General features: G+C 43.0%; 1 protein-coding gene across 4 annotated transcripts in view; it reads left to right on the top strand.

Moving 5' to 3' along the window:
• Positions 1-25,307, top strand: part of TENT4B (terminal nucleotidyltransferase 4B) — a 187,474-nt gene that overhangs the window by 148,306 nt on the left and 13,861 nt on the right. The window contains exon 12 of one of the 4 annotated variants that reach the window (XM_073604995.1): positions 3,150-3,251. The exons of the other annotated variants lie outside the window; for them this stretch is intronic. Within the exon in view, the coding sequence (XP_073461096.1) occupies positions 3,150-3,194 (45 nt within the window). The 3' untranslated portion in view covers positions 3,195-3,251. Of the gene's footprint in view, positions 1-3,149; positions 3,252-25,307 lie in introns of those variants that run through there. 4 annotated transcript variants of the gene reach the window in all.

Below are 25,307 nucleotides of genomic sequence, written 5' to 3'. Positions count from 1 at the left end.
TTTAAACATGTAAACACCTAAAATCCAAAACGAGGCTAGTCCTTAAGTGGTTAAATATCTGTCATTTTTATATAGCTGTAGATCAAGATAATCTATGCTATGTTTGCTCCAGTTTCCAGTGAAAGTAATACCATAGATGTTACAATTTATTTCATCGAAGAATATATGTAGTTCTTCCTCTGTTCCTCCCCATACAATGACTATGTCATCTATGTACCGACGGTACATTTTTAGATTTGGCCTAGGTGTACTGTAAATTTGTTCTTCTCGGTTGAGAAACAAATTGGCTACACTGGGGGCCAACTTCAAAGTACAGGACAACGATATCCTAGTAACTATTGAGGTTAGTTCTTTGTACACGAACATTGTACAAAAAGACAGACTTAACAGCGTTGAATGGGCATTGCATAAACAAACGGATCTAAAAAGGGAACAAATCCAATACATTATGGAAGGCCTGGAACTAGCCATGTGCCACAATTACTTTTGGCACAAAGGAAACTACTGCATTCAAACCAAGGGAGTGGCGATGGGGACTAAATATGCCCCCAGTGTAGCCAATTTGTTTCTCAACCGATGGGAAGAACTAAACTAAACTAAAACTCATCTCGCTTAGGAACATTCATTTACCCATTTCAGCAATCTGGACCATTGAGCATTTAAGGTTGAATAAAGTATATACATATTTTCTTCTCCCTTTCCATCTGAGACATTCTCCACTTCCAAAGACAATCCTTCTTTCTATTTTGCATTAAAATCGGACAAAATGCATACAGATTCTTTTCCTCTCCCATTCGATATCTTCTCCACCTCCAAATATAATCCTGCTTTCTATTTAACACCTGTATTTCTGTTTTAATTTTATTTTTATCACTTATTCCCTTTTTAGTCTAATTTTTGTTTAACACAGTTTTTATATAGTATAGCACATCTCAAACATTATCTAATATATATATATATAGACGGCATTGCGGCACTCATAATACGGACCTGAGACATCCAGAGCAGCTACACAGGGGCTAACACTGTGACCGCTCTTACCCCTGCAGGGGTGTCCCTATTTGGTGAGTGCAAGCACAATAAGACCTGGGCTAAGGAGCACCATCACAAGACCAGCACTTGAATTAAGAGGGGGTTTCCACAAACATCTTTCAATAAGAATTCACCCTCTCAAAACCACAACTTAAACAGAAACGTTTTGAACTATTGAATCAGTTAAGACTTTTTTCTTCATTATAACATCAATTCATTATAGCAAGTACTGGACTTATGAAGCACCAGTCACTTGTTTATAGTATAAGCACTAGTCACTTTATGATCCAATAGAAACAGCACGTTTTTTGCACGTATTTTTTGCACTTTAGTTGAATGATGAGTAATATAAGTATTCACGTATGTATAATCACTAAGTAGTTTTATTCAATTGTATGATATTTACAATTTTTATTGCACAACCCTGCATATTTTTGAATTGCACACATTTTTAATTATTTCCACTCACAAATAAGATTTAAAAGCATTATTCATGGAAAAAAATTTCCAACACCTTAATATTCACACATGCACAGAGTGGAAATTAAGTATCCATAGGGCCCTTTGGTCATTTTAATTTAAAGACCTTTTTGTGTTTCAATAATGTTATTGGGCCTCCTGTTAGCAAGTCATTCCATTTATGAATAACTATAAACAAAGTTATTCCACCTAGGAATTTTCTCATTGCGATTTGTATAGCTAAGAATTTTCATTTATGGTATCACGTAACATAACCACGGAAAATCGCATAACAGCGGAACTCCGCTTTAACCTGTGTATAAATACAGCTGTTCTGTGAAGCCCTCATTGGTTTGTTAGAGAACCTTAGTGATCAAACCACATCATGAAGGCCAAGGAACACATCAGACAGGTCAGGGATAAAGCTGTGGAGACGTTTAAAGCAGGGTTAGGTTATAAAACAAATATCAAAAGCTTTGACCATCTCGCGGAGCACTGTTCAAACCATCATCTGAAAATGGAAAGAGTATGGCACAACTGCACACCTGCCAAGACATGGCCGTCCACCTAAACTGACTGGCTAGGCAGGGAAAGCATTAATCAGAGAAGCAGCCAATAGGCCGATAGTAACTCTGGAGGGGCTGCAGACATCCACAGCACATGTGGGAGAATCTGTCCACAGGACAACTATTAGTTGTGCACTCCACAAATCTGGTCTTCACGAAAGAGTGGCTGAAAGAAAGCCTTAAGTCCCGTTTGCAGTTTGCGAGGAGCCATGTGGGGGACCCAGCAAACATGTAGAAGAAGGTGCTCTGGTCAGAAGAGACCAAAATTTAACTTTTTTGTTGAAAACTAACACTGCACATCACTCTGAACATGTCATCCCCAACTAGAAACAAGGTGGCAACATCATGTTGTGAGCATTCTTTTCTTCAGCAGGGACAAGAAAGCTTGTTGGATGGAGCCAAATACAGGGCAAGCTTTAGAAGAAAACCTGTTAGTCCACAAAAGCCTTGAGACTGGGGTGGAGGTTCACCTTCCAGCAGGACAACGACCCTAAACGTACAGCCAGAGCTACAATGGATTGGTTTAGATCAAAGCATATTTGTGTTAGAATGGCCCAGTCAAAGTCCAGACCTAAATCCAATTGTAAATCTGGACAATACATGAAAATTGCTGTTGAGATGCTCTGCATCTAATCTGTCAGCACTTAAGCTATTTTGCAAAGAATGGGAAAAATTGTCACTCTCTAGATGTGCAAAGCTGGTAGAAAGGTGCTTCTACGAAGTATTGATTCAGGGGGGCTGAATACAAATGCCTGCAACACTTTTCACACATTCATGTAAACATGTCGACAACCATTTATCATTTCCCTTCCACTTCACAATTATGTGCCACTTTGTGTTGGTCGATCACATAAAATCCCAATAAAATACATTTACGTTTTTTTGATTGTAACATGACAAAATGTGGGTATGAATACTTTTTCAAGGCACTGTATATGCAGGTTACCTTCAGGTGATTGGACACTTTCAGATAAATCTTGCTAGAGCAGCCACTGCTGTATGCTTATTTAGCACCATCCACTCTGCAAGACTTTGTTTTTGAAAACATGTTTTTTGTTTTTTTTTGTTTTTTTTTCTTTTTAACTATTTTAGCTTATTCTGACACTTCTATCAACATCTGACTGCTTATTACCCTAGGCTGCAGTGACGGCAAACAAACCCCCAACCCACCTCCCACCCCTGAAGCACTGATTAGAGCCTATGGCTCTAATCAGTGCTTCATAAAAAACAAACCCCTGGCCGCTCTAATTCATATGCCCGGTCGTGACCTGAAAGGGGCCGGACACCTGAATAGGGGGCAGTGGATAGTCATTCTATCAATTTCATATAGGGGGTGGCAAGGATAGGGGGGCGGCGCCCCTAATGGACGGGCTGCCCCTGCTAGGCTGTCTAGCAGTTTCCATATCCGAACCCATTGGTTTTGTATCTTGTGGGACTGTACCTGGACCCCACTATGTGAGGCTGGCCTGTAATGTTTGCTTAAGGCACTGGATCCTTTTGTTAGGTGCTCACATTGGCATTAAGGGCAAGTTATGTAGTTAGGAGCAGGGGAGCTATACAAGGCCATGGTCCATTACTATAGTTCCCATGCCTTAAAGACCCCTTTGGAGGTATGTTCACTGTAATGGGCAAAGCCTAGACCCCTGATGAGCCCAGCAACGTGTGTAAGGTAAGTCAGGGACTCCATGTATTTGGAGCCTGGGTTTTGGCTCTTAATAGACAATCTGCCGTTCTTCAGACACGATGCGGATACGTAGGCAGAGTTAACGGAAGTTATTCACTTTATTGTGGTACTCCCTGTTATGCTTGTCTGAAACATTTGACACCATAAGCAAATTATAAAGTTTCTTTCCTTCCTTCCTTCCTTCCTTCCTTCCTTCCTTCCTTCCTTCCTTCCTTCCTTCCTTCCTTCCTTCCTTCCTTCCTTCCTTCCTTTTTATTTTTTATTTTTTTTTTTCCATCTGGATTTAGACCTGGGATGGATGGCTTAGTCCAGAAACCCCTCAAGACCGATGCATTTCTGCCCACCATATCTCCCGAAAAATGCACACAGCACATTTTTCTCCTGCTTTCTGCTACAAAGATACAGTAACAGGAACTTGGTCAGTACCTGGGTTATAGCGGTTCCTGCAACTTGGATGTAAAAACACCATTCCTTCCTTATCCCTCCTGTGAGTACCCAATTGGGATTGCAAACACAAGGGAGCCTGGGCAAAAGGGCAGACGGCCTATAGGAAACTTAAAATTCTAAGTGTGATAGCTGTTCCTTTGTTCCAGAGCAATGTCCTATTGTGACACCTCTCCCTTCCTCTGACTAGGTCCTTCTCAGGCATGCATTATGCATGCCTATCTGTCAAAAGCAGATTTTTCTGCCGTTGTGTGTGAATTCATCGGAATACTTTCAACACTAAGAAAACATTTTGATTTTTAGGGGGCAAAGATGCTACACTTCCTCTCTCCCCTCTGATCCTGTTCACCCTTTTTAAAGATGTCATGGAAGAAAGCATATTTAATGAGCCACAAGCTGGCTTTTTTTTTTTTTATTTTTTTTTATTTTAACAGTTGCTCTCTACTGTGGATACACTGATTAATGTAGTGCAGAGTCTGCAAAGCCGAAACAAGCCCCTATGGGCACTAAGGTTGGCAAGATCAAAAAAAATATTTTGCCATCTGTGAACTAATTGAAAGTGCCCTACATGAGTATTGGCCTAATCCTGAAAGGATAAACAGTGCCAAGCTTTTTGCTTAAGGTTTTTTTAATGGAAAAGAATTTTAGGATAAAATGCTCTCTCCCTGAAGTAACTCCTTTCATGAGTCCTCCATGAACATCCTACAGTTCCTAATGAGGATGTCACTTTCCTTTAGAGATTCTGTTGAGGTTTTTTGAAGACCTCCATTGCTCTTGCAGGTCCAGCTCTGCAACAGCAACTTCTGTTGTGTATTTGCCAGACAGTTGCTAACTGGACAAGACAGAACATAAACCTGTCTGATGCTCCCAGTTTAATTCTTCTGTGTTGATGCTCTGGAGAATGTACTTTTCCAAGTCTCTAGAATGTCCCTTATCTCTGTGCATATGTGCAGGATTTTTGCTCTTCCCAGGTTTCAACCTCCTAAACGAGCTAGCTTTGGTCCCCTAACCAAGCCTGCCCAGAGGCCCTCCTCACCATGGAGGGGCTGCCCCCACTCCTGGGAGTATGAGGTAGTTTGTTGGCGTTTGCACCAGTCTGATTCTGAGACAGCCCTGACCTCTTGGTCCAATCTGTCATTTGACACTTCTGGTGGTGGTAGTGTGATGAGAGAGACAGACACAGGCGCCTCTGAGTAAGGACTGTAGCATTTAATGGAAAAGGTGCATTAAAACCTCACGTGAGGTATCTGTATGTAGGCGCAATGGAGTTCAATGAACCACACTATCACCGTCCAGGCTATCTGTAGCAACCAAGTCCCACTATTCCAGATGGAGCTGGCGTCCTGACCAGCAGGAATCTTTGACACTCGAGCGTGATCCAAACCAAGGTGTGGAGCGCAGCTGGGGACCAAAGGAGAGGACTGGAACACACTGCAGAGCAGGGTGGCATCATGAACGTGCTTGCAACGCATTTCGGAGCATGTGCACTGGAGAGATGTGCACAGTGCCCGCTCCTTTGTCAGGCTAAGGAAATTCGGCTGGGAACAGCCTTTTTATGTACCTTGTGAATGCTGCCATCTAGTGGGGAGAGTTGTCATTTTATTTCCACATGCAATAGTAGCCTTATACAATAATCTGTATGGCTATATATGTATGTGTGTCTATATGTGTGTGTGTGTGTGTGTGTGTATATATATATATGTGTGTGTGTGTGTGTGTGTATATATATATATATATATATATATATATATATGTGTGTGTGTGTGTGTGTGTATATATATATATATATATATATATATATATATATATATATATATATATATATATATATATATATTATAGACCCCCTCATATTTTTGTAAATATTTTATTCTATCTTTTCATGTAACACTGAAGAAATTACACTTTGCTACAATGTAAAGTAGTGAGTGTACAGCTTGTATAACAGTATAAATTTGCTGTCCCCTCAAAGTAACAACACACAGCCATTAATGTCTAAACTGCTGGCAACAAAAGTGAGTAGACCCCTAAGTGAAAATGTCCAAATTGGGCCCAATTAGCCATTTTCCCTCCCAGATGTTATATGACTCGCTAGTGTTACAAGGTCTTAGGTGTGAATGGGGAGCAGGTGTGTTAAATTTTGTGTTATCGCTCTCATTCTCTCATACTGGTCACTGGTGGTTCAACATGGCACCTCATGGCAAAGAATTCTGAGGATCTGAAAATAAGAATTGTTGCTCTACATAAAGATGGCCTAGGCCAGTGATGGCGAACCTTGGCACCCCAGATGTTTTGGAACTACATTTCCCATGATGCTCATGCACTCTGCAGTGTAGTTGAGCATCATGGGAAATGTAGTTCCAAAACATCTGGGGTGCCAAGGTTCGCCATCACTGGCCTAGGCTATAAGAAGATTGCCAAGACCCTGAAACTGAGCTGCAGCACGGTGGCCAAGACCATACAGTGGTTTAACAGGACAGGTTCCACTCAGAACAGGCCTCGCCATGGTCGACCAAAGAAGTTGAGTGCACGTGCTCAGCGTCATATCCAGAGGTTGTCTTTGGGAAATAGACATATGAGTGCTGCCAGCATTGCTGCAGAAGTTGAAGGGGTGGGGGGGTGGGGTTAGCCTGTCAGTGCTCAGACTATACGCCGCACACTGCATCAAATTGGTCTGCATGGCTATCATCCCAGAATGAAACCTTTTCTAAAGATGATGCATAAGAAAGTCTGCAAACAGTTTGCTGAAGACGAGCAGACTAAGGACTTGGATTACTGGAACCATGTCCTGTGGTCTGATGAGACCAAGATAAACTTATTTGGTTCAGATGGTGTCAAGCGTGTGTGGTGGCACCCAGGTGAGGAGTACAAAGACCAGTGTGTCTTGCCTACAGTCAAGCACGGTGGTGGGAGTGTCATGGTTTGGGGCTGGATGAGTGCTGCCGGCACTGGGGAACTACAGTTCATTGAAGGACCCATGAATGCCATCATGTACTGTCACATACAGAAACAGAGCATGAGCCCCTCCCTTCGGAATCTGGTCTGCAAGGCAGTATTCCTACATGAGAATGGCCCCAAACACACCTCCAAGACGACCACTGCCTTGCTAAAGAAGCTGAGGGTAAAGGTGATAAGACTGGTCAAGCATGTCTCCAGACCTAAACCCTATTGAGCATCTGTGGGGCATCCTCAAACAGAAGGTGGAGAAGCGCAAGGTCTCTAACATCCACCAGCTCCGTGATGTTGTCATGGAGGAGTGGAAGAGGACTCCAGTGGCAACCTGTGAAGCTCTGGTGAACTGCATGCCCAAGAGGGTTAAGGCAGTGCTGGAATATAGCCACACAAAATATTGACACTTCGTGCCCAAATTGGACATTTTCACTTAGGGGTGTACTCACTTTTTTGTTGCCAGCAGTTTAGACATTAATGGCTGTGTGTTAAGTTATTTTGAGGGGACAGCAAATTTACACTGTTATACAAGCTGTACACTCACTACTTTGCATTGTAGCAAAGTTTAATTTCTTCAGTGTTACATAAAAAGATAGCATTATTACAAAAATGTGTGTGTGTATTTGTGTGTATGTATATGTATGTATATGTGTGTGTGTGTGTGTGTGTGTGTGTATGTATGTGTGTATATATATATATATATATATATATATATATATATATATATATATATATATATATATATATATATATATATATATATATATATATATATATATATACATATACATACATACATACATACATACATACATACATACATACATACATAGTATTGAGACCCCCTTACATTTTTCACTCCGTTATATTGCAGCCATATGCTAAAATCATTTAAGTTCATTTTTTTTTCCTCATAATTGTACACACGGCACCCCATATTGACAGAAAAACACAGAATTGTTGACATTTTTGCAGATTTATTAAAAAAGAAAAACTGACATAACACACATATTTAACTCAGGTGCTGTCCATTTCTTCTGATCATCCTTGAGATGGGTCTACACCTTCATTTGAGTCCAGCTGTGTTTAATTATACTGATTGGACTTGATTAGGAAAGCCACACACCTGTCTATATAAGACCTTACAGCTCACAGTGCATGTCAGAGCAAATGAGAATCATGAGGTCAAAGGAACTGCCTGGAGAGCTCAGACGGAATTGTGACAAGGCACAGATCTGGCCAAGGTTACAAACAAAATTCTGCTGCACTTAAGGTTCCATAAGAGCACAGTGGCCTCCAGAACCCTTCCTAAAGCTGGCCGCCTGGCTAAACTGAGCTATCGGGTGAGAAAGGTAAAGAAGAACCCAAAGATCACTGTGGCTGAGCTCCAGAGATGCAGTCGGGAGATGGGAGAAAGTTGTAGAAAGTCAACCATCACTGCAGCCCTCCACCAGTCGGGGCTTTATGGCAGAGTGGCCTGACGGAAGCTTCTCCTCAGTGCAAGACACATGAAAGCCCGCATGGAGTTTGCTAAAAAAAAAACACCTGAAGGACTCCAAGATGGTAAGAAATAAGATTCTCTGGTCTTAGGAGACCAGGATAGAACTTTTTGGCCTTAATTCTAGGCGGTATGTGTGGAGAAAACCAGGCACTGCTCATCATCTGTCCAATACAGTCCCAACAGTGAAGCATGGTGGTGGCAGCATCATGCTGTGGGGGTGTTTTTCAGCTGCAGGGACAGAACAAGTGGTTGCAATCGAGGGAAAGATGAATGCGGCCAAATACAGGGATATCCTGGACGAATACCTTCTATCGAGGGCTCCGGACCTCAGACTGGGCCGAAGGTTTACCTTCCAACAAGACAATGACCCTAAGCACGTAGCTAAAATAACAAAGGAGTGGCTTCACAACAACTCCGTGACTGTTCTTGAATAGCCCAGCCAGAGCCCTGACTTAAACCCAATTGAGCATCTCTGGAGAGACCTAAAAATGGCTGTCCACCAACGTTTACCATCCAACCTAACAGAACTGGATCTGCAAGGAGGAAGATGATCCCCAAATCCAGGTGTGAAAAACTTGTTGCATCTTTCACAAAAAGACTCATGGCTGTATTAGATCGAAAGGGTGCATCTACTAAATACTGAGCAAAGGGTCTGAATACTTAGGACGATGTGATATTTCAGTTTTTCTTTTTTAATAAATCTGCAAAAATGTCAACAATATTCAAAAAAAATTTAAGGGGGTCTGAATACTTTCTGTCCCCACTGTATATATGATAAATATATATATTTTTTTTTCGCTTGAGAAAGGATATATTGTTAGACATAAAATTATAGTATGGTGGACACTTATAACTCATTCATTAATTCCTCCTGGTGGAATCTCTCTGCTTCAGCTGTCCCTTGTACTTGCAGATAGTATTGCTCATCAAAATAAAAGTAGTTTTGGGTCAAACAGAATCTGGTGCAATCTTGGATGAATTCAGCTTGTCCATGAGTCATATATATGGGTCATTGGAAAGAACATGGTCCAAGGTTGCCAGTCCAAAATCATGCAGGATGGATGTATACAAGGAGTTAACATCCAGTGACATCCAGATATACACTTTCTCCCACTTGTGTGTCTTCAGTTGATCCAACAAGTGAGTTCCATCACAGATATAGGACTGTAGGCCCTGGGCCAGGGGTTGTAGATGGTGGTCAACATATTTAGATAAACCGTTAGTGATGTTTTCCATTGCAACAATGATGGGTATACCCCCGAGGTCTGATTGACTTTTATGGATTTTCGTAATATGGTAAAAGGAGGATGTGTATGGTAGAAATATCTACATAAAAAGGAGGCTTCTCCTTTTATTTATGATTTTGTGTTGCATGGCACGATCAATTAATCTATTTAGCTCAGTCTTGCATTCAGGCAATGGATTATTACTCAGTTTACAATAAGGGAAATGGTCGGCTTCTTTGATGTAGCTGATACGATCATGAATAACAATTCCGCCGCCTTTGTCAGTGATTAGTTTGTCATTTTTGATTAGGGATTGCAGTGCTATGTTTTCCTGAGGGGTAAGGCGACCAAGCTTTAATTGGTGTGGAGCTGTGTGCAAGCACATCTTTTTTGAGATCTGAAAATATCATATTTTAAAAGGTGATGATATGTGGACCTTTTGATACGGGTAAAATATTGATTTTGGTTTTAGTGTGGCATGTATCACTGGAGAAGTATGTAAATGTTGTGTATACAAGTTAAGGCCAGTGTATGAATCATCATGTGATATAGTTGCTCTAACATGTCACATTTTCCATTAAATGCTACAGTCCTTGCTCAGAGGCGTCTGTGTCTTTTTCTCTTTTACGTGTTTGGAGTGTGGCTTCCACTTTGCCTGCAAGGCTTGCTCTGACACAGTGGCCTGTTTCTCAACATAGAGCTGGTTAGCTCAAAGGACTCCCTATGAACCTGTACTACATTTAAATATATCACAGGTTGTGCCACTACCCCATGTATTTCTATTTGTGGTAGTGTGATGGTCTGGCGCAGCTTCAGGACCTGGACAGCTTGCCATAATTCATGGAACCATGATTTTTGCACACTACCAGGAAATCCTGAAGGAGAATGTCCAGCCACCTTGGGTTATGCACCAGGACAACGATCTCAAACACACCAGCAAGTCCACCTCTGGCTCAAAAGCAAAAGAAAATTAAGGTTTTGGAGTGGCCTAGTCAAAGTCCAAACTTAAATCAGATTTGAGATGCTGTGGCATGACCTTAAACAGGCCACTCATGCTGAGTTAAAACAGTTCTGCAAAGAGTGCCAGTTATCGCAAACACTTGATTACGGTTGTGGGTGGTGCAACCAGTTATTGGGTTTAGGGGCAATTCCTTTTTCACATAGGGCCAGGCAGGTTTGAACAGCTTTTTCCCCTTATAAATGAAATCATCGGGTTATCTATGTGTGATAATAAAATTTGTTTGATCCGAATAATTTAGGTGTGACAAATATGCAAAATAAAACACACACACTCACACACTCACACACTATCACTGACTGTTATCTCTATCTTATATTCTGCCAGATCTTTTGCACATAGGCTTCACCTGATGTGAGTACAGGAAGCTGACTCCTAGGGAATACTCTGGTGTTTGAATTTTGACCTTCCTGCAGTCTGGTCTTGACTAGTGTCTGGCCCAGAATACCCTCAAAGGATAGGTTTCAGACCTGTCCATTGTCTTTCAGATGCCTCTTGCTTCGCAATACTTTAGACTTTTCTTTACAGAGTTGCACATTTACATCCCCCAATTTAGGCCCCTGTTGCCTTGGGATCTTAACCTAATAGTTGTTTCAGAGATCCCCTTTTGAGCCTAGAGACTTGTCCTTGCAAGACCTAAACAAACATGCAAAGGTGCCTTTCTGGTGTCCATTATGTCGGTTATACACATTTCTGAGCCGGCAGCGCTTGTATTTTTCTTGTTTTACACAGGAACGAGGTGGTCTTAGGACCAAGACCTTCCTTTCTACCCAAGGTGGTCTCTCCCTCCTACCTCAAGGAGGATATCCCCCCCCCCCCCATACTACTGTTAATGTTGACGGGGTGTACCTGGCAGCTACAGTTTCTCTTAACAAACTGAATCCCTTTTTGTCTTGCTTCCAGGCCCCCCCTTAGAGGACATTTTGCCCCTCACTCCACCACTGCCAGGTGAATAAGACAACATCCTCCTTTTTCTATCAGAGTAAATTCTGCTATATCTGTTGTCTCTTGGGCTTTCTGGCATCAGAATCCCAGGTTTGCATGACCACGACCTCTTCTCGGTTCAGACATTCTTCAGGTGGATATTCAAGTCACGGCTGATGCAAGCTTAGGCAGCAAGGTGCTTCAAGTTGTCTTTGGAGTATTTTAGGGATCCTTAACCATTGTATTTTTTGTGGGGCTTTTGGCAGTTCTGTTTGCTTTGTTGTTGCCCACCCTTCAGTTTTGCTTTGAGATTTCTCAGTCTATGAATACATGTCCTATGTCCTGTAAAATTGAGACAACTGGCATTTTGAATTGCCTGTAAATTCTTCATTTTGAGTACAGTACAGAACACACACCCCCACCATCTTCTGCTGTCTCATTCCTTATTGCCTGCATAAAAACTCACGGTGTGGATAGGGTTATAGATGAGCATGCAGTAAGAGTGACCCTAGCAAAGATTTTTGTTAGTTTCCAATCACCTGAAGGTACCCTTGTATAGATTTCATAATCTAGGAATAGAAGTCTGGTGTCCTGTACTGTACCCCAGGATAAATATTATACTGGAAAGTCAAAATTCACATTTTTGGATTGAGTAGGGAAAGAGTAGAACCCATCATGTTCTATTTAACACAGATGTCCCTGAATTCTTTATCCAGTAGCAGGCATACTACTTGAACAGTATTCCTGTAAGCACACAAATGTTTGGTTTTAAGCAACAGGTGGTGCTATTTGGAGAACATGTAATTTAGGGCTTATTCACATGGCTTTTCAGAGAATACACTGGCAAAATTTGCCTATTTCATTGGAAATCTCTGGTGGATGCAGCCAGCAAGCCTGTACAAATTGAGATGCTAACAGAGAGTGGCAGCTGTCCATGGCTGTTAGCATGTAATTACATGGGGTTAGGGATAGATGAGCGGCTCTGGACCTAAACTGTCTGTTCAGGGCTGCTGATCTGTTCCTAATGGCATGTAGTTTCTTCTTGTGTAGTTACAGGCGAAGAGCTGCGGCTGCTTTTCTGCTCATCATTGGTTTGTACAGGCTTGTGTCTACCAGATACGCATCTGTTTTCCTGGCTGCACAAATAGCCATTTAAGGCTGCACCCCAGCAAAATTTAGTTTGAGTGAACCTAGCCCTAAGGCTCCATGTCTCCGTAAAACCCCTTTATTTCAAAAGTGAGCTGATTCCTTGTGGTTTTTTTCTTTTTTTGTTTTTTTTTCGTCTGAGTGAGAAACCTAAGGCATGTAGGATGTTCGGTTTTTAAGCACTAATTTTTGTCAGACCCTATTAGGCAGGTTTCTTCAAGGTGTTAATATTTTCTTTTTATTTAAAAAATTCAACTTTTAGTGAAAATGTGCAGGCTGCCAAGGCTAACTTCTCATGCTGGTCTTGTGGCTTTAGCACTTCTTCTGTCACTGACTCTGAACAATAGCCCTATGGCTAAGTAAAAGTTATTATTTCTCTGAGTTGAGTGCTTTTCAAGCTCGCTGTTTCAAAGTATTAAAGTGGTTGTAAACCCACATGGAAAAAAAAAAACCTGCAAGGCAAAGGCATCGTCATGCATAGCATACTAGCTCATTATGAAATACTTTCCTTAGATCGAAGTCCCTGCAGCGGTCCTGGCACACTCCTCTGACCGGCGACATGTCTCCCGGAGTTGTTTCCGGGTATCGCGGGCTTCCGGCGCTGTAATTGGCCAGAGCCGCAATGACGTCACTCTACGAGCAGGAGCCCCGCAGGTAACGGCACATCAGCTGAAGAAACTGCACGCTCGGTCTGTTTCTTCAGCGCCAATGATGTTGGCACATGCTGATACAGTGGGCGCCAATGATGTTGGCACATGCTGATACAGTGGCTAGCTCCTAAACCGTGCAGGTTTAGGAGATATCCACGGTACCTACAGGTAAGCCTTATAGGCTTACCTGTAGTCAGAAGTGGTCTGTAAGGGTTTACACCACTTTAAAGCAAGAAGCTCTGAGGCAACTAGAATTTTCAGCAGCTGCAGCCTTCTTATTTGCCTACTGGTTTCTTCTAAGCCCTTTAGAAGAAACCAGTTTCTTCTAATGCACACAGGTGCATTAAGTTTCTTCTGGTGCACACAGGTAATATTGGCCTTCTGTCAAATTGTGATGTTTTCAGATGCATGGGTGCAGCGTCCAGCCCCACTGTCGGCAGCCTGTCAGAATTTGACAGGCTGAACGCTGTGCTGCGCAGTATTTGCGTTTAGTGTACTATGTGTTGTTGACAGTCTGCTGGCATCAAACTGTTTATCTGCAAGTAGCCTAATTGAAAAGAACAATGCAAGAATGGTTTAGACTAGGCATCACCAAATAGCGGACCACGATTCGGACCGCAGTTGCCCCATTTATGTGCCGGTTCATCCGCGTAGCCACAGTTTGCACCGTCTTTGCAGAGCCAACATCACTAGGCAGCACAGTGATGGACAGAGGGCAGGAGCTGGCTCAGTTAACTGATTGCTAGGACCTCCCTGCATCCTAGCAACCAATCAGTTAACTGGGGCAGCTCCCATCCTCTGCCCATTGCTATGCTGCACTTCTGATGTTGGCTCAAGACCACCTGTGCCTCCTGCCCTCTGCAAGATAGGACAGGAAAGAGTGCCTGCCACTGCTGTTAAGGATGGGGGAAGGCGGGGGTTATGTCCAGAAACTTTTATGTGAAGGAGAAAGGGGGGTAAGGACAGGAATGTGAAGGAAATATGGGGGGAGTTCTACCAATGGGGTGTGGACAGGAATGTGAAGGAGAGTTTGGGACTGCAGTGTGAAGGAAAGGTTTAATAAAGCAGGTGAGGTGGGCATAAACCCCTTTCAGGCCCTTTATACCATATTAGCCGCTCAAAATACTTCTGAGGTTTCTCAGTTATTTTCACTATGGCAGGAAGATATACGTACGCTAGCGGATGATGACTGGGAGGAGGGCCTACAACAAGATCTTCCCCTAAAGATATCGGCACGGAATAGGTTCACCCAGCTTAAGTTTCTACATCGGGCCTACTACTCCCTTGATCATTAGGCAAGTATTTACCCCACCAGAACAGCAGTCTGCTCCAAGTGTGGCTCAGATAATGCTACATTCTTTCTTGTGGTATGGTCCTGCCCCCATTTGCAAGACTTCTGGAAGGGAGTGGTAAATTGCATCAACCTCAGCAAATTAAGGGTCCTGTGTGTCCCTATTCCCCTATTAGGAATTTGTGACATGTTAGAAGCCCCTCTGTCCAAAAAACTGTCTTTTATGCTAGAAAGGCAATCCTTCTCCAATCGAAACAGCCTCAACCACACTGCCCTGGAAGTCTTTCGTGAATGCAGCTCTACCACTCTATAAATTGATGTATTTGGGACACAATTGGCCAAAAAAATTTGACAAGATTTGGGCCGCATGAGTTAAGGCAAGGCAGTTGACTCTAGAGTAGAGCCCCCCCCCCCTTATTTTATTTAAGAACATCTGGTTCGGTACATGAGGGTTATTAAACGATTGTTTCACAGCCTCCTCACTGATAACCCCCACCTCCTAACCTCTTCTGTATACCCTTATCTGTCCCTCCCCCTTTCTCGAGACATCCTCATCCTCTATTGTTCAATGACACCCGTATCTTGACTAATCCAACTGTGATATGGTTTATTGGCAAAACTTTGGGATGTTGAATTATACTATGTGTGCTGTATTAATCTTAAATGAATGCGCCACTGCTGTTTTCTTGGTTTGGAAATGTAAAAATAAAGGGGGTGAGGATTGCAGTGTGAAGGGGAGGTTCTAGAAAGGTAGTGAGGACAGGAATGTGAATTGGGGGGGGGGGGATAAGAAAGGGGGCTGGGAACTGCATTTTGAAGTAGGGGGTGATTAAAGAAGGGCTGAGGAATGATGTGCAGGGGGCACTGAGAACGCAGATGTAATAAAAGGATTGTCATGTGAAAGATCCGAGGCTAAGTTCACATCATTACGTTCTGCGTGTAGGCGTCCCATTTATTTCAGTGCGCTGCCTTGTACGTAGAAATGCAGTGAAAGAAGTCCCTGATCCTTTTTTTTTTTTTTTTTTTTAATTGCGCTGTGTCGAGCAGCATAGTACTGGGGCACCATGCGGTTTGACGCTCGCAAAATCTTGTCGTGTTTGCCAATGCACAAAAGTGCCATAAACATGATTTGGTCCTCTGCTGGAAGAATATTTTACTGGCTGAACCTTTTTAAATTTTAATTCATTACCACTGGTTTAGACTGACTCAAATGCACTGATAGTGATGAATGTGTTAGATAGTGCTGAAGTTTTGTTATAGTAGGGAGCATGGGGTAGATTTACTAAAACTGGAGCACTAAGAATCCGGTGCAGCTGCGCATGGTAGCCAGTCGGCTTCCAACTGCATTTCATTCAAATAAGCTTTGGCAATAAAACCTGGAAGTTGATTGGCTTATATGCAGAGCTGCACCATTTTTTGCACGCCAGTTTTGGTAAATAAACTCCATAGTATTTTATTAGGGTAGCCCTAGTCCATTGCTACTTGTTTGGAGCTGGCTTCCAAAACTGATGTAAACCTACACAAAAATCTAGAAGAAAAATAAAATGTTTAGACATTTCAGTGGAACTTGTAGTTAAAGTGGTTGGTAAACCCTTTACTACCACTTTTACCTACAGGTAAGCCTATAATAAGGCTTACCTGTAGGTACCGTGAATATCTCCTAAACGTGCACTGTTTAGGAGATATTCACTATATGCGCATGTGCCGACGTCATCAGCACATGCGCACTGAAGAAACGTCTCTCTTGTGTGCTGTTTCTTCAGTAGCTGGGCCGTGACCGGTGCCACCCGCGCACATGCGTTGGAGTGACGTCATTACAGCGCCGGAGCCCGCAAAACTGGAAAGTATTCCGGGAGACGTGTTGCCCATCACAGTGGTGTACGGGGACCGCTGCAACAGATTAGTTCTAAGGTAAGTATTTCAGAATGAGCTAGTATGTGATTATTATTTTTTTGAGAGTTTTTACAACTACTTTGAGTAGGGGCTGGTGAACTTTAGGTTGTTTGGTTTCGAAAGAATATATGATCAAAGATGTATAATCCTTTGTATATATCACTATTGTTCAGTGATTCTTTTACGCCATGGATGATGCGACAGTCGGTGTTGATGGGGGAATCCTTCCTTCAGCACTATTCTGTTCTGCCGGCATAGAGCCTTCCCTTCAAGCAGAACACAATGATTACGGTTGGTGGCTATGGCCGCTGGCAGTAATCGCCTGCAAAAAATCTGCCAGGCTGGTTGTACTGAAGTCTACTGATGAATTGACTTCAGTGCAACCAGCCTGCCCTTGGATAGATCGCATTTCCGCCGGTCTCTACAGAACCGGCTGAGATTAGGTCCAACTATGGCTGGCTTAACTACTCTCCTGCAATTTTATTGGCAGTCGATAATGTTATACCCAGCACAAAAAATTATATGAAATATTGCGGTTGACTATTTTAAAGGTACGACTTACAGCCAGCTAGTGACAAGTGTGGGGTTACATTTGCATGTGTGAGTCTGATTCCTGCTGCTTTTTTTTTTTTTTTGACAGATTTGAGCAGCTAGCTATGACTGTTGAGTCTGTACTAGGACTGAAACTAACGATTATTTTCATAATCAATTAGTTGGCAGATTTATTGTTTCGATTAGTCAGATAAAAACCTCCAAAAAAGTGTGGTGTAAAAATAAAAAATTTACTCTGGAATATCCTATATGCAGTAGTAAATATAAAGAACCAGCCATATGGTTAGGGAACAAAATCTCTAATCTACTCTGAGAATAACAGAAGAGATGTATACAGTATCTCACAAAAGTGGGTACACCCTTCACATTTTTGTAAATATTTTATTACATCTTTTCATGTGACAACACTGAATAAATTACACTTTGCTGCAATGTAAAGTAGTAAATGTACAGCTTGTATAACACTGTAAATTTGCCGTTCCCTCAAAATAACTCACAAGGCCATTAATGTCTAAACCGCTGGCAACAAGAGTACACCCCTAAGTGAAAAATGTACAAATTGGCCCCAAAGTGTCAATATTATGCGTGGCCACCATTATTTTCCAGCACTACCTTAAAGCAGAGTTCCACCCAAAAGTGGGTACCTTCTTTTTAGAGGGACTTCCTGTCCCACTATCTTTCTTCTGCTTCCCGGCTGCCTAGGTGGCCCCTCCCTCCCTACAATCTTCTGGGACCCGTCACAGGTACCAGAAGATTGCCTGGCCAATCTTCAGAGCGCGGCCGTGAAGCCGTAAGCTGTCATGGCCAGGTGCCCACAGTTGCTATGACGGCACCTCGGAGAGGAGGGGGAGAGGTGAGAGAATCTGGACGGCTGCGTCGCTGGACCGTGGGACAGGTTAGTGTTAATTAAAAGTCAGCAGCTACACTGTGTAGCTGCTGACTTTTAATAAACGAAAAAACAGGGGGAACTCCGCTTTAACCCTCTTGGGCATGGAGTTCAGAACTTCACTGGTTTCCACTCCTCCATGACATCACGGCGCTGATGTGTGTTGGAGACCTTGCTTTCCTCCACCCTCTGTTTCAGGATGCCCCACAGATGCTCAATAGGGTTTAGGTCTGGAGACATGCTTAGCCAGTCCATCACCTTTTACCCTCGGCTACTTTAGCAAGGCAGTGGTTGTCTTAGAGGTGTGTTTGGGGTCATTATCATGTTGGAATACTGCCCTGCGGCCCAGTCTCTGAAGGGAGGGGGATCATGCTCTCCTTCAGTATGTCACAGTACATGTTGGCATTCATGGTTCCCTCAATGAACTGTAGCTCCCCAGTGCTGGCAGCACTCAAGCAGCCCCAGACCATGACACTCCCACCACCATGCTTGACTGTAGGCAAGACACACTTGTCTTTTGTACTCCTCACCTGGTTACCGCTACACATGCGTGACACTATCTGAACCAAATAAGTTTATCTTGGTCTCATCAGACCACAGGGCATAGTTCCAGTTATCCATGTCTCCAGTCTGCATGTCTTCAGCAAACTTTTTGCAGGCTTTCTTGAGCATCATCTTAAGAGGCTTCCTTCTGGGACAACAGCCATGTAGACCAATTTGGTCTGACCCCCCCACCCCTTCAACCTCTGCAGCCTGTTAAACCTCTGTGTGGTTCTGGCAACCGTGCTGCAGCTTAGTTTCAGGGTTTTGGCAATCTTCTTATAGCCTTGGCCAATGATTGCGAACCTTGGCACCCCAGATGTTTTGGAACTACATTTCCCATGATGCTCATGCACTCTGCATTGTAGTTGAGCATCATGGAAAATGTAGTTCCAAAACATCTGGGGTGCCAAGATTTGCCATCACTGGCCTAGGCCATCTATATGTAGAGCAGCAATTCTTTTTTTCAGATCCTTAGAGGTTTTTGCCATGAGGTGCCATGTTGAACTTCCAGTGACCAGTATGTGAGAGAGAGCGATGACACCAAATTTAACACATCTTCTCCCCATTCACACCTGAGACCTTGTTACACTAACGAGTCACATGACAGCGGGAAGGAAAAATTTCTAATTGGGCGTATGAGTGCTGCCAGCATTGTTGCAGAGGTTGAAGGGGGGGGGGGGGGGGGGGGCGGGGCAGCCTGTCAGTGCTCAGACCATACGCCTCACACTGCATCAAATTTGCTCTGCATGGCTGTCGTCCCAGAAGGAAGCCTCTTCTAAATATGATGCACAAAAAGCCCACAAACAGTTTGCTGAAGACAAGCAGACTAAGGACATGCATTACTGGAACCATGTCCTGTGGAACCATGAATGCCAACTTGTACTGTGACATACTGAAGCAGAGCATGATCCCCTCAGTTCTGAGACTGGGCTGCAGGGCAGTATTCCAACATAACGACCCCAAACACACCTCCAAGATGACCACTGCCTTGCTAAAGAAGCTGAGGGTAAAGGTGATGGACTGGCCAAGCATGTCTCCTGACCTAAATCCTATTGAGCATCTGTGGGATGTCCTCAAATGGAAGGTGGAGGAGCGCAAGGTCTCTAACATCCACCAGCTCCGTAATGTCAGCATGGAGGAGTGGAAGAGGACTCCAGTGGCAACTTGTGAAGCTCTGGTGAACTCCATGCCCAAGAGGGTTAAGGCAGTGCTGGAAAATATGGTGGCCACACAAAATATTGACACTTTGGGCCCAATTTGTATATTTTCAATTAGGGGTGTACTCTTTTTTGTTGCCAGTAATTTCGACATAAATGGCTGTGTTGTGTTATTTTAAGGAGACAGCAAATTTACACTGTTATACAAGTTGTACACTCACTACTTTACATTGTAGCAAAGTGTCATTTCTTCAGTGTTGTCACATAAAATATAGTTAAATATTTACAAAATGCGAGTGCGAGGGTGTACTCGCTTTTTTGAGATGCTGTGTGTGTATGTATGCGTATATATACGTACATACACACTATTAGAGGTTGAATCTGATGCGTATCGTCAGATCAAGTTTTTTTTTTTTTGTTTTTTTTTTTTACCCCTTAAGGATCACTTTTATCAGGAGCGGGACTGGGCCCCTCCCGCCATGCTACGGTGGTCTCAGCCACTTACCGGAGCCGTCGGTAGCAGCGGAGACGACGGGTCTTCTTCCCTGACAGACATGGTGCTAAGTTAGGGAAAGATGGCCCCCACTCGGCTCCACACCATTGGACGGCGGAAGCTACATCAAACATCACTTCCGCCCAATGGTCTCAAAGGGGAATTTTTTTTTTTTTATTGCATTTTAGTGTAAATATTAGATCTGAGGTCTTTTCAACATTGTTTACATTCCTTGTAATGGGAATAAAAGTGACCCAATTGGTTTTTTTTGTTTTTTTTTTTGTTTTTTTTTTTTTATTATAAAGGATAGTGTCCAAATAAAAAATGTAAAGTAAAATGAGAAAAAAAAATGTAAGCACCCCATCCTGCCGAGCACGCACGCAGAAGCGAACACATGCGTAAATCGCGCCCGCCTATGAAAACCACACATGTGAGGTATCGCTGCGATCATTAGAGCAATAATTCTAGCCCTAGACCTCCTGTGTAACTCAAAACCGCTAATTTAGAAATTTTTAAACGTCGCCTATGGCCGTGTGTGTGTGTATATATGTATATATGTGTGTGTGTCTGTGTGTGTGTAGATAGATAGATAGATAGATAGATAGATAGATATATAGATATATAGATATATATATAGATAGATAGATATATAGATATATATGATATATGTTTGGGGGTTCTAAGTAAGAGTCTGGAAAATAGGCCCAGTCCTTAAGTGGTTAACCGCTTGCCAACGGCTTACGCCGATATGCATTGGCAGAATGGCATGGGTGCACAAAACCATGTACCTCTACGTCACTCCGTCATCGGAGGCTAGCTAGGGTCCCGCGGACTCTATGTTCGCCGGTGGCATGGAGAGGCAAGACAGGGAGATACCTATGTAAACGAGGCATTTCCTTATTCTGCCTAGCAACAAGATGGGGATCTACTGCTCCCAGTGATCGGGAACACACTGAGGGAACACACTTAACCCGTTGATTGCCACCCCTTCCCTGCCAGTGACGTTTACACTGTAATCGATGCATTTTTATAGCACTGATTGCTGTATAAATGTCAATGGTCCCCAAATGTCAGAAGTGTATGATCTGACCGCCGCAATGTCGCAGTCACGATGAAAATCGCAGATCCCTGCCATTTACTAATAAAAAAAAAAAAAAAACACTAAAAATGCCATAAATCTATCCCCTATTTTGTAGACGCGATAACTTTTGCTCAAATAAATCTATATACGCTTATTACAATTTTTTTTTTTTTTTTTACCAAAAATATGTAGAATACACATTGGCCTAAACTGAGGAAGAGGTTTTTGTGTGTGGTTTTTTTTTTTTTTTTTTGTTTTTTTGTATATTTTTTTTTTGTATATTTATTATAGAAAATAAATATGCTTTTTTTTTTTCGAAATTGTTCGCTCTTTTTTTGTTTATAGCGCAAAAAATAAAAACCACAGAAGTGATCAAATACCACCAAAAGAAAGCTAATTTTGTTTTGGTACAATGGTGCTCGACCGCGCAATTGTCAGTCAAAGTGACACAGTGCCGTATCGCAAAAAAGGGCTTGGTCAGCATGGGAGTAAATCCTTCTGGGGCTGAAGTGGTTAAAGAAAAAAAAATGTAACCACTTAAGGACCAGGCCTTTTTCTCAGACTCTGTTTACATACAAGAAAATTACTTAGAACCCCCAAATATATATACCGTATTTATCGGCGTATAACACGCGCCGGCGTATAACACGCACCCCAAGTTTAGGAGGGAATTTTAAGGAAAAAAACTTACATTTAAATGCCCATCAATGCAGCCTCATCAGTGTTCATCTGCAGCTTTTCCCCAGTGTCCAGTGCAGCCTTGTCAGTGCAGCTTTGCCCCCAGTGCAGCTTTGCCCCCAGTGCAGCTTTGCCCCCAGTGCAGCTTTGCCCCCAGTCCAGCCTTGTCCCCAGTGCAGCCTTGTCCCCAGTGCAGCCTTGTCCCCAGTGCAGCCTTGTCCCCAGTGCAGCCTTGTCCCCAGTGCAGCCTTGTCCCCAGTGCAGCCTTGTCCCCAGTGCAGCCTTGTCCCCAGTGCAGCCTTGTCCCCAGTGCAGCCTTGTCCCCAGTGCAGCCTTGTCCCCAGTGCAGCCTTGTCCCCAGTGCAGCCTTGTCCCCAGTGCAGCCTTGTCCCCAGTGCAGCCTTGTCCCCAGTGCAGCCTTGCCCCCAGTGCAGCCTTGCCCCCAGTGCAGCCTTGCCCCCGCCGACATACAAACGTTTAGTTTGTATTTTTAAACATGGCGCCGCGGAGTTCGGAGGGACTCGGGGGCGCTCGTTCACTGAACGAGCGCTGCCGAGGACATAATGACTGGGCGGAGCCAAGATACACATATCCGAGGGTTCTCGGCTATTCTCGGCGCCGTTCACAGTCACGCCCAGTCCCTATGATTGACATAACACAGGTCCAGTGGCGGGACTGGGCGTGACTGTGAACGGCGCCGAGAAAAGCCGAGAACCCTCGGCTATGTGTATCTCGGCTCCGCCCAGTCACTGTGTCCTCGGCGGCGCTCGTTCAGCTGAACGAGCGCCCCCGAGTCCCTCCGAACTCCGCGGCGCCATCTTTAAAAATACAAGCTATGTGAATGTCGGCGGCGATCGCTCCGACACATCACAAAATAGCGGGGATCGGCGTATAACACGCACCCACGATTTTCCCCTTATTTTAAGGGGAAAAAAGTGCGTGTTATACGCCGATAAATACGGTATGTATGTGTATATATATATATATATATATATATATATATATATATATATATATATATATATATATATATATATATATATATATATATTCATTCTCCCACAGAATACAATGGCGGTCGTTGCAATACTTTTTGTAACACCGTATTTGCTCAGCGGTCTTACAAGCACGCTTTCTTTGGAAAAAATACACTTTTTTGAATTAAATAAGACAACAGTAAATTTAGCCCAATTTTTTTTATATTGTGAAAGATAATGTTATGCCGAGTAAATTGATATCCAACATGTCATGCTTCAAAATTGCACCCGCTTGTGGAATGCAGACAAACATTTACCCTTAATCTCCATAGGTGGCATTTAAAAATTTTCTACAGGTTACCAATTTTGAGTTAGAGGAGGTCTAGAATTATTGCTCTTGCTTTAACGATCGCAGTGATATCTCATTGGTGGTTTGAACTAGGACTGGGGAAAAAATCGATTTAAATCTTGAATTGAGTTGAGAGGTCAAATCGATTAAAAATTTAAGCAAACTGATTTTATTAGATTTTTTTTTTTTTTTTCACCACGCCGGTCCTGAGGCGCTGCGGGCATGAGTTTTTAGGCAAGGCCGCGGCCTCTGCCTAGTCCGCGGCTTCGGCCGGATGCCACGGACTATGCCAAAACTGCGGCCTTGCCTAAAAACTCATGCCCGCAGCGCCTCAGGACCGCTGCTGACACCGCGCCGGTCCTGAGGAGCTGCGGGCAAGGAGTTTTTAGGTGAGGCCACGGCTTCGGCCTAGTCAGCGAGGCCCGACGCCGCGGCCTCGCCTAAAAGCTCATGCCCGCAGCGCCTCAGGACCGGTGCAGTTTCCAAAGAAAAGAAACTCGATTCGAAGTTTTTTTTTTTAAAGAGAATCGAAGATTTTTTTTTTTTTTAAGCAAATCTCCCAGCCCTAGTTTGAACACCGTTTTCATATGTGGGCGATGCTCACGTATGCGTTCGCTTCTGCACGCAAGCTCGGCAGGACGGGGTACTTTACATATAGATTTTTTTTCTTGATGCTGTCCTTTTTAAAAAAAAAAAAAAAAAAAAAAAGAATACTTTGGGTCACTTTTATCCCTTGTAATAGGAAAAAAAACATGACAGAACCTCTTAACCATTCACCCCCCTAAAGTCAATACTTTGTAAAGCCACCTTTTGCGGCTATCACAGCTCCAAGTCGCTTTGGATAAGTGTCTGAGCTTGCCGCATCTTGCCACTGGGATTTTTGCCCATTCCGCCTTGCAAAACTGCTCCAGCTCCTTCAAGTTGGATGGTTTGCTGTTGTGAACAGCGATCTTTAAGTCTGACCACAGATTTTCTGTTGGATTGAGGTCTTGGCTTTGACTAGGCCATTCCAACACATTACATGTACCCCAGTAAAAGTCTATGAAAACGAAATGCGTAGGGTAGATATGCTTGCTGAGCCACTTTTCAACTGCACATTTTATCCGTTCAATTGAACCTGTCTTATTACAACAATCTTTTTATCGGATGTTGGAAAATATGCTTTTTCAATAAATCCGTTATCTGTTTTGGGATTTACACCATGTGGAGGCACTCGCTTTCCTTTTTTTTTATATCTTGAAAACCATCACCATTACTGAGAGGATTGAGGATGATGTTCGTGGTATGCAGTACCTTCGGTTAAGCGGTAAATGAGTGAATCGAGCAGTCCGGTCATCTACATACTCATTCATGTCTGGTGCACGTTTGTGGTGAGTACAGGCCTGTGTCTCCCATCAAATTGGAACATCCCAACTTTCCGGACCAGATCCACATTCACCGCATGTCTGTGTAAGCTGGTTTACTCACCGCCACTGGCCTGTGAGTCCACCACAGCTGGTAAGAGTACCTCACCCCTTTCCTTACCTTGTGGAATTGAAGGCACCATCTAGAATGTTGGTTTAATCCTAGAATACATCGAAAAAGACAATACAGAGATCCAGATATTATAGGAAATTATTCTATATTTATCTGTATGAACTCCTTGTTCTATATTAACACGGACATTTATGTGTTAATAGTAGTTATGTATGGCATATTAAGTTTGCATGTTATTGCCTCCTAACACATACCTGGAGCTATAGGCACCGTGCTGTATCGCTTAAGACGATCTTAATTAGCAAATTTAATGTTCCCATGTTATATTTATT

Source organism: Aquarana catesbeiana, linkage group LG11 (assembly GCF_042186555.1).
Source record: "Aquarana catesbeiana isolate 2022-GZ linkage group LG11, ASM4218655v1, whole genome shotgun sequence".
Lineage (NCBI taxonomy): Eukaryota > Metazoa > Chordata > Amphibia > Anura > Ranidae > Aquarana > Aquarana catesbeiana.
This window is presented reverse-complemented; position numbering and strand designations above follow the sequence as displayed.